General features: G+C 44.8%; 1 protein-coding gene across 1 annotated transcript in view; it reads left to right on the top strand.

Moving 5' to 3' along the window:
* Positions 1 to 6,072, top strand: part of C8A (complement C8 alpha chain) — an 18,499-nt gene extending 12,427 nt beyond the window's left edge. Inside the window, exons 8-11 of the mRNA XM_009636174.1 lie at positions 902 to 1,030; positions 1,722 to 1,879; positions 3,746 to 3,968; positions 5,921 to 6,072. Of these exons, the coding sequence (XP_009634469.1) occupies positions 902 to 1,030; positions 1,722 to 1,879; positions 3,746 to 3,968; positions 5,921 to 6,072 (662 nt within the window). The remainder of the gene's footprint in view (positions 1 to 901; positions 1,031 to 1,721; positions 1,880 to 3,745; positions 3,969 to 5,920) is intronic.
* Positions 6,073 to 10,585: the final 4,513 nt, after the last annotated feature.

Genomic DNA, 10,585 nt, shown 5'->3' with positions numbered 1-10,585 from the left:
CCGGAGGTTCGATCTTTAGACCATTAAGCCATGATGTACAAACCCTGCTGACCTCTGTGCCTCCCTTTCAGTACTGGGGTATTGATCGCTGGGCTGCTTTGTAAAACACTTTAAGGTGCTCTGACAAAAAGAGCAATATAAAAGTTACCTATTACTTACAATACTGGTATTTACTGAAATCAATGTATTTTTTAACTGTTACAGAAGACTGCCTTATATTTGCAGTACACTGAAGTGTGTACATAAAACCAGGCTGTATGAAATACGCGCATTGCTTACCTTGGTGAAAACATCTCATTAGTTCCCTTTTCCCCTCTGCAGGTGCTTCATGGGTCTCCAGTTACATATTTTCGTGATGTATGTGGTGGTGCTGGCAGCAGCAGCCTGGCAGCAGGCAGCAAGGCTTTACCAGCTCTCAGCAGACAGACCTTTTGCACGTTGCTACTGCAGAGGCTACTTAAGCCACTAATACAGGGGTCAGATTCTCAGTTTAGGAAAATTAGCACGGATCTATTGATTTCAGCTGCTGTTCCCAGCTTTACCCTAGTTATGAGTTAATCTGTAAAAAAAAAAAAAAAAGTTATACTTTTAAATAAATAGACCAAACAAGGAAATATATGCCCGAAGCCTTGTGTTAAGATTACTTTCTAAGGAAACAATTTTACAGTAAGGACATTTCCCTTTTCATCTATTATGTGATAAGCCCAGTATACCCCAATAAAATACTGGTTTTCCCATTGCAAGACTAAAGGCTGTCCTCTACCTGGCATAGCTCTTGACTTTCAAAAACAGGCCATGCAAGTAACTGAGTATTTTCTTCACTGATAGAAAAAAACAAGTAGGAAAATGAACATACTCAGAATGAATCACTGATTTTACTGGTTTCTGTTCTGTTTTGCAGATATCAGTACCGAAGAGATTAGCGCCTGTATTGGCCTGTCCATTGGCCTTAGCGTCAGTGACATCAAACTGCATTTGAAAACGTCTGTGTCACCCTCTGGTTGTGTAAATAAAGGGTTTCTGAAAACTGGTATGACAGCAGGGCAGATGTCTGTTAAGGCATCTTGCATCAATTCTTTTGGCACTGGGCACAGAGATTCAAGTAAGGTCGCACAAGGGTACGAAGAAGGGGGCTCTGGTGCCATCCCCAGTCATGGCTCAGGCCCAATCGTGGAACCAAAGTGACTTTGGGTCCAAGTCTCCAGCAGTACCGATTGCTCCTGAAAGAGCAGGAACTAAAGTAGCAATACCTGGATTAGAAACACGTGTAAATACAGGCAGTGGGGTGGCTGGAAGGCTGCAGTCCCTATAGCCATGACAGACTGGGCATGGACGACAAGGGCAACATGGCAACTATTAAAGAAGTCAAAACTGCCTATAAAAAGTACTCAAAGAGCTCTGTAAATCACTTAACCAGCTACAGACAGCGTGATCTACTGCCCACGTGCTAACTAGAAACAAAGGCTGGAGGCGTGCAGGCTCTTCAGGTCTTACCAGCTTAGAGCATTTGGGATGCTCACCTCATCACCAACTGCCTTGTGATAATGTGGCAGGGCTCACCCTGCGAGCAGGGGATGCCAAGCTCCCATCGATTTCGAGAGGCAGCATCACTGCCACTCACCGATAGCCCCTTGCACGACTGATCTCACCTCCATTAAGCAGTTGCTCGTGTACGTGTGGAAACAGTAACTAAATAACATGGGCGTAATTCAACTTTTCAGATGCGGAGAGCAACAGTGCAGTTGTGGAAGACATTATTCCCCGGATTAGAGGTGGAGATACCAGTTACAGCGGAGGGCTCTTAAACAGTTGGGATGGCAATATGTATCGTCACTGGGGAAGGTCATTAAAATATAATCCTGCTGTTATTGATTTTGAGGTAAGGCTTTTCTGCAGTTGAAGAAACTCTGCCACTATAAGGAATGAAAGTGTAGTCGAGCAGATCATTTTGTATTTTTATTGTGATCCCATCACAGAACAAGATTAAATGTAATGGGCCACTGGTCTGGTAACCTCTTATTCATTTCACAATGGGGAGTACATCTCCCACCGACTGCATCCGCAGGGAGACAGACGAGGAGCTTAATGCTGGATTAGTGCCGAGTTAAGTTTCTGATGTGTCCCCAAACAGCTTCCTGATGAATGGCTCTCTGTGGTTGCATTCATCCCTATTCTTCTCCCTGATGCTGCCCACCCTCCTGTATACGCAGGAGACCCACGGGGTGCTGGGGAAGGAGTCTTGCCCCCCTCAACAAAGGCTCTGCATAGACCCCCCTGCTTTTCACCTGCCTCAGAGCCTCAGTGGCTATGCCTAACCTCTGCAGACCATGGCTGTTGCTGTGGCAGCCTCCAGGTGTTTTTCATGTAGGGGGCTTCTGGCTGCTTTGTCAGGTGGGTCCTGGTTGGCATCAGAAAGCCCTGAGAAAGTAGAAGTGCTTTCAGTTCCAGCTGAACCCATACTGCAGGTTATTCACCTTTCTGCACAAGTTCCCATCAATTCTGGACAAAATTTATTGCAATTTTCCAATAAACCATGCGCTGACCTCCCTGTTGGCTGCTCCAGAGCTCAGCAGTCACTGTGCAGCCCGAGCTGCCGATAAGTGCTCATGTCCACTTCAGCAGCTCTTATCTGCAGATCCCTCTCATTTGTTAAACAGGCTTGTTCAAATTTGTCTAAGAGCTCTTCCCAAAGCCCAGCTGATCCTCCCCACGAATCGCTCTCTCTGCAACTTGTGCAATGAGATAATGTCCAGCTCTTCTCTAGGACAGGTTCCCACTGATTCCCAGCCAGGACGTGCAGCATTTGCACAGATGCATGGATGGGCAAATAGAAATATGTGTCCTCAGACCAGCCTTGGGCTTTTAGCTTTAACATTCAGTCGAATTTTTGTTACTGGTTAAAATGGAAGGGCTGAGATTTTTCAGGGAACAGTTTTCTAAAACCAGTTTAATACCTAAAATACCCCAATGAGCCATTCAGAGCATTTCAGGAGGTTGAATGCTACTACCAGCACATGAGCCCACAGCCCTTCGGCTCATCCAACCATTTGTATAAAGCAGGTTCAATGGAGAAGGCAAGTTTTAATTACAGTTGCCCATGCTGGCCTATTTCCCACGCTGTGCTATTTTTGCTGAATGGTGTATAGGAACTGGATTTTGCTACTGGAAATACTATGAGCATGTCATATTCTTAAAGCTGTAGATAGCACAATATTATTTTGCGGCATCAAAGGACAAAATGTAGGCAGGCAAAATTCTCCACGCTCAGCGTTTATCGGATGGTTCACAATCTGGTCACCATTAGTGGTAGATTGGCATTAAGGTTTGATGACACCCACTGTCCAAAGCTCTTACCAAAACATTTTGGCTCAAAAAAGCAAAAAGTATGCAAGAATCCCTGGGATTGTGACACCACTAAGAAATCAGTCAAAAAAATAGGCTTACTGGGGTGTTTTAATTTATCATTTGAATCCAGACTGAAACCCCAATGCATGTCCAGAAAAGCCAATCCCATACAAACCTCTAAGATGAGGAGGGTTTTGGAACGGTGGTTTCTCACTGGAGCCCATCAGTTGTGGTAATGCATTTGCATGATATACGTGGAGCTGTCAAGGAAGATAAATGATTTTTTTCTGAGCCCTGAGTTTATCCAGCAATGTCACAGCTCTCTGACTGCGGTGTGGCAGCATCTCGGTTGATGCCCAGCTGAAATTGTCTCCATGCTATTCATCTCCATCTTACGCAGCTGCAGCCCATCCATGAAATTCTCCGCCGAAGCAACCTTGGCGACATGGAATCCAAACGGCAAAATCTGAAACGGGCTTTGGACGATTACTTGTTGGAATTCAACGCCTGCCGCTGCAGACCGTGCCAGAACAATGGTGAACCCATTTTGGTGGGAGACACATGCTTCTGCCAGTGTCGACCAGGTTACGAAGGCCCTGCCTGCGAGAAGACGAAGCGCCGAGGTAAGACCCCAGCGTGCACCCAGAGCAGGGGAGGGTAAAAGGCAGCAAAGGGACAGGGTTTGCCCCTTCACATGGCTGACCAACAGCTCTTTGCATCCACACATCAATCAAACCTTTGATTCTTCATCACTTTTATTGCTACGCTATCCTAAGCAGCCCTGCAAGAGACTTAAATAACAGCTCAGGTGATTATTATAAATAAGTTAGTGGAAATGAGGATACGTTTCATAGCTGGAGACTTACTGACATGTTGCAAAAAGCTGAGCTGGGGTGCAGCAGCAGCATGCAGGCAAAGCCCGGCTGCCCACATTACCAGCTAAGCGGTGGGCTCTGCCTGCCTGCAGTGCTCTACGGATGCAGCTCATTACTGTAAACGAGACCGTCACCTGGTCCTCACCAACTGGCACAGCACAGCCTCGGGATGGTGAGTCTCCAGAGCACTCACGGCAGCCCCCTATGGATGCCTGCTACAAGGGCGAGGGTGCAAACCCTGACGGGCAGGGCAGGAAGGGAGGCCGAAAGGGTCAGGCTAAGTGACTGGGGAGCAGGGCTCCAGCAATGCGCCACAAAAAATGCTGTTCTAGTAAAAAATTGCCACATTGCCAGATTCCCCGCCTCCCATAGGGAAACATCTTAACTAGAGGGAAGTATCTGTTCTGGAGGAGAAAAAAAAGTGGTTTTCCAAAGCAACAGGCTTTGATTTATGTTTTCTTCATTACTTTATATACTATCCTAAAAAATTAAATGGGTGGCAAAAAAAATCCAACCTTGGAATGTGCTCTTTTATTTTTGTCCTGATTTGTGACAACAAAAAAAATCTAAATCTCAGCACTTGAAGCTGGCATAAAAATCCATCTTCAGAGCAGTTCCAGCAGGCAGAGCTCCAGGCCTTCAACCATGTGCTCGTAACTGGGGTCTCACCATTGGAAAAGCAAAGCTGTGATGCAATGAGGAGTAAGAGCAAAGCTGGGTAGATGGTTTATAAAGCTGAGCTCAAAAGCATTGCTTCAGTGACTTAACAGTGGGCTTCTTAAGAAAATCTCAGGTTCTTTGAGTTGTCTCCAAATCCAAGGAATCTACCTTAGATGAGAAGCATGGAAATCTCAGGACCTGGCCCCAAAGCAGCCCACCAAACTGGCCGGTCCCTGTGCTCCCTGCTTTTAGCAATAGTGGGGACACACACACCTCCAGGTCATGGGGAATGAAGCAAATGTTTAGTTTCAAAACTCGTTTAAGAGCAAACGCAGTTTTTTAAAGAACAATGTTCCAGCAGATGGGAAACCCAGCTTTCCAGCCGGCACTAAGTAAGAGCACACACATCCATTTGTGCTGTCTGGATCAATAAAGTGCCCAAGCCAGCCATGAAGGCCGGTTGAGTAAATAAAAAACGACAGTAAATGACAGCCATCAAGCATTCCCATCATTCAGGAGTGCCACCATAATCCATAGTATCGAACTCCCCTGACAACTCAGTCTGTTCTGTAATGAAAAAGCCTTGAAATCACCCATCTCCAAAGGGACTGGCAGACTTTTCAAAACACCTCCACGACGTTGGGAGACTTTTGTCCCTCTGCCTTGGTTGGAGGGGAGAGAGTTACTGCACAGAGAGCTGGCAGCTGCCCTGTGGGGAAGGAAAGCCAAGCCGCAGCCTTTCAAATGAGCAGAGGAGAAAAAGAAACAGCTATTGCTGTCTGAAGAAGGTGATGCTGCCTCATCTGCCCTGGCTTCAAAGTGCCTTCATCTCAACAGCCATCTCTGTGCTGGGCATGGCTGGGATGGACCAGGGAGTCCTGCTCACAGCAAACGTTACAGCCCGAACTGAAACCACAAACTGGTGGTGGCATTCAGCTCAATCTTCCTCCCCTGCTCCCACCCTGCAGCCGGGCCATACGCAGCACTTTAGATCCAAATACCCTTTTTTCCCCTCCCTTTTTTTTAAAATGCATTTACAGGCAGTGAGACAGACGGGCGCTGGAGCTGCTGGTCGCACTGGGCTCCCTGTGCGTCGGGCACAACGCAGCGCAGCCGGCAGTGCAACAACCCGGCCCCGCGGGGCAGCGGGCAGCCCTGCATGGGGAAGGACCTGCAGAGCAAAGCCTGCTGAAACCCCACAGGACGGCATCGCTCCCCATAGGTACGGGGTCGAGAGCGGTTTGGAGTCTGGGCTGGGCTATAAATACTCCGGGCATAATCCTGCAACTGAATTACGCTGGGGGAAAAATAATTGTCAAGTATTGCGATTCTATATGTACGGACATGCCGAATTTGCTGTATAAAACCCGACCAATTGCTCCAGTTGATTGAATGCATGCCTGGCTGCCCCTTCAACCTTGTACCACGAGATGTGATGGGAGCCCCACCAGCCCCCAGCAGCACTGCTGTGATACAGGAGCTGGAGAACCCACATGGGTGGCTTTGCTGCTGGGTGATTGTGGGGCTATAACATATCATGAAATAAATTCACTAAAAGTGTTTACATAAGTAAGCTTGACTTGCAGAAATTTTTATGTTTGCCTTTGGAAAACACATTAAAAGCTCATGATCCTTGCATTTTTATGCAGTTGGTATTGACATATGTACCATGAAACTTTTATAAGTTGGCGCTGTCAGATTTTTAAGTCCAGCATATTGGCCAGGGCTGCATTTGCAGCAAAGCCATATGTTGCTCTGTATGGGGAGAGGCTTAAGCCTAAAGACGCAGAAGCATCATTGCAAAATGTGAACCCAAACTGAGGAAGAATCTTAAATAAAAAAGTAATAAATAGAGAGGCTCGAGCACAACCATTCGGCAGAGGATGTTCCCACACAAGCAAAGGCTACTCCTCTTTAAGGTCAGTGATGAATCGACTATTAGCACGCAGGCGTTTTATCTCCCAGGCACCCAGAGCTGGAGAAGATGCTAACGGGCTGCTTGATTTAAGGGGCTTTTTTGAATGTAAGACGTAAATCTCAGCACAAGAATACACACAGTATTGAACTGCGTCCAGAGACCACAGTGAGAGCCCGCAGCTCCCTCTTCTTAATGAACTGCCACAAAAACCTGGGGTGGACGGAAGGCGAATGGCACTTCATTTTACTGTGCTTTTCATTACAAGGAAAGAAGCCAAAAAAAAAAAAAAAAAAACCCAAAAAAAAAAAAAAAGCCAAAAAAAAAAAAAAAGCCAAAAAAAAAAAAAAAGCCAAAAAAAAAAAAAAAGCCAAAAAAAAAAAAAAAGCCAAAAAAAAAAAAAAAGCCAAAAAAAAAAAAAAAGCCAAAAAAAAAAAAAAAGCCAAAAAAAAAAAAAAAGCCAAAAAAAAAAAAAAAGCCAAAAAAAAAAAAAAAGCCAAAAAAAAAAAAAAAGCCAAAAAAAAAAAAAAAAAAGCACCCTGTGAAGGAATCGGGCATTATGAAAAGCAACAAAACCTCAAAGCACAAAGGAGCACTTCTATATACATTTGAATGGAAAGAGGGAGTGGAAAGGAGTCTTGGTTTAGTGAAAGAAATTGCTCAGCTATAGCTCTGATTCTTGGAAATGCTTGTTGTTCAACAGCGTGTCAGTGGTGATTTAGAGTCTGACACTCAGCTGATGTAAATCAGTGTCGCTCCTTTGCCACAGCTGATTTATGCTACCTGAAGATCTGGCCCCATATTTTCTTTTATGTGCACGTTTGCCAAAAGACAATTTTTTCACCACTTCTCTTTTGCTTGAAAATGAAACTATAGGCTGTTTTTGTAGATGGAAACAACAAACCATGTCGTCTCCATCACCGAGATGTAGTTGTTCTGTGAAAAATCTCCATGCTGAGTGGTAAAGCTGTGGCCTTTTGGCCAACTTTGTTTTTCCAGGTAAAGGTGATATTCACCCAGAGATGAATTTGCTCCCAAAGGCTTGAACCTGATGCCTTCTATGTTGGGAAAATGCAGCAGCCTGAAACACCTGTATATTCCTATGATTTAGACATGTAGAGGAATGTGAAATGCAGAATCAAAACAAGTTTTCCCATCAATAGTGTTGGGCTGGCAGGTTATGTAGAAACATGAGACAGTGCTCTTACACCAAGGACTTTTTTGGCTCATAGCCAACTCTTACCTTTACACCGACTGTGCAGGACTCAGGAAAATGCCTGAAAGTGAATGAGTATAAAGTCAACTTAGTTAGAAAGCCAAGTATGCTTCTTTTGTAACCAGAGGGAAGAAATTAATGAACAGGAAGACTGGATGCCTTGGAGGCTGGGGAGAGACAGGCCCTGCAGGAAGGCAACTTGCATCCTCAGCTTTTAGAGCCGTTTCTAGAAGGATAGATCATGGACTGGAGAACCACAAAAAAAAAGAATAAATCCAAGTGATTAAAGAAACCACATATGAAATACCAACCATGAAGAGCATATAAATAAGAACAAAAAGCTGGGATTTGCCTGCAGTCGTTCGTTTTCCACTTTGAACACCACGATGTTGGAATATAGAGACGAAAGCGAGGATACGTGCGGGGCAGAATTCATCGTTCACCTCACAACCCAGGGCAATGAAATACAAACCCGAGGGTTTCCTTCAAAAGCCAACGGGAGCTCGGCAGCAGCCCATCTCCTCCCGCTCCAGTCCCCCGCCGCAGCCAGGGCTCAGACATCCGCGTGGCTGAAACTTGGGAGCAGTGAAGCTGAAGTCAAAAGAAAGGAAGAAGCTGCCTGTAAGTCTGGAAAAAAAAACAGATTATGAGCAATTACACATTTACAATGCCAGTCAAAGAAGCTAATATATCTCATGCTGAAGTGGCCAGCGTGAGAGTTGTGCTAGATGAGATAAGAAGCAAAAATGTGCGTTTCTCACTTAAACTAAAAGCTTAGAGGGTACAATAAAACACTGCAGTTCCATCCTGGTTTTAATGAATGGATTTTCCTCTGTTGCACACTGACATACATTTGATATAGTTATTTATCCTATATATTTCTTGCAGCATATTTCCCAGGAGACCTTGTTTATCTCACTCATAAGTACATGATGGATGTATGGTGCTTTGGATAAACGGTATCACAATCAGATATTTTTATGGATATAGGCAAACTGGGTTATTAACAAAGGAAGGGCAGAGAGGAACCAGTACGCAAAAGAAAATAGCAAATGATTGATGACAATACACCTGAGGTTGCAAGGTGCAGACTCCAGATAACCAGCTAACAGAGGAGTAGATAAGGGCAGTGCTTGAGACAGAGCTGTTTTCTACCTCAGGGTCAATGTCACGCTGACTACCCGAACGCCTGTGTCCCCCTGAGCCAGCGATTTTAGAGCAGGCAAAAAATTCCCCAGCAGGAGTGGCTCAAAAATTATTGCCTTCCTTTTTATACAGTGTGATGCAGAGGCACAAGAAGATACAAAACATTTAATCCTACCCCAAAATACTTGAAACAAAAGAAACACCAGATTCTGGGGAGTTTGGAGAGGGAGTGGCACTTGTGCTGCTGTATCATGCCCAACACAGTGGGACTCTTAGCGCTGCACTACAAGTAAGTAAAGAACAACAAATGTTCATAATGGTAATAATTACTGGCTTTATCTCCAGCAGCATGTTAAAATAGGATATAAAAGTAAAGACAAATCTGCAGGCTTAATTTGACCTGAAATTTGGCAGTTGCCTTGGGTGTTTGCTAGGCTCTTTAGCCATCAGGGTAGAACAACTAGGAACTGGAAATCTGGGGACTGTTAACACCTCTGCATGCACATTCTGGGTCTCTTTCAACAAAACCTCTCCATCTGGGAGGGAACCTGGGGAGGAACAACTATACCCATCTGACCGAGGGAGAAACCAGAGCATTGCAAAGCAATTTAGCAATACTACGAGTACCATGGTGTTTGCAAGTCCCCAGCCACAGCCCAGACCATGTTCCAGCCTCACAGGTAAACATAAAGTGTCTACATGATACGAAAAGACCAGGAGCAAGTGAATCCAGGCTGGAAACCAGCCTGATTTATCCATTCCTGATAGACATGTTAGGGGCTGCAAGAGTCAAGCTGGTTTTGTCCTGGAAAAGCTGGATGTGACAATTACAACTTACCTAAAATACCCCTTCAGGAGCTTCCTAAGCCAGTCTGACTGGATCCAGCACACATCACAGCAGCAATGTCTTCAAGCAAGAAGGTGGAGAAAATACAGCTTGTCCACGTTCACCGAGTTTCTTTTTTTTCACAAGCAAATTGCTTGTGAAAATGTAATATGGATGTAGAAAAGCCCACTGAGACAACTGTCTTAACCAGAGAAATGGGCTAGAGCAGCGCAACCAGCACTGAACATGCACACATTGCGCCTGCAGCCTTCCCGAGTTCTCATACGCAGGTTATTAATCTAAACTTACACAGAAGGTGAAAGTTAGAAACACCGGTAAAAGATAATACCAAAATTTAATGCGTACCAAAATGAAACAATAAAAGCTTCAGCATAGTATTTTTTATTATCCTCCAGGTCATAATAAATCATTAGTTGCTTGAATCAAAGCACAAAATCACAAGGACAAGATAAAGTTATGTCCTTTATGGGAGGCTTCTAAGCCTAAAGCCTCAATATTCAACCACTGCTGAAATCACACTTCAGTTAGGCTGTCCCACTGATCTTGAAGATTGTCAAGTCCCTCCTCCATTCCTCATACGC

Source organism: Egretta garzetta, unplaced genomic scaffold (genome assembly GCF_000687185.1).
Source record: "Egretta garzetta isolate BGI_Z169 unplaced genomic scaffold, ASM68718v1 scaffold163, whole genome shotgun sequence".
Classification (NCBI taxonomy): Eukaryota; Metazoa; Chordata; class Aves; order Pelecaniformes; family Ardeidae; genus Egretta; species Egretta garzetta.
This window is presented reverse-complemented; position numbering and strand designations above follow the sequence as displayed.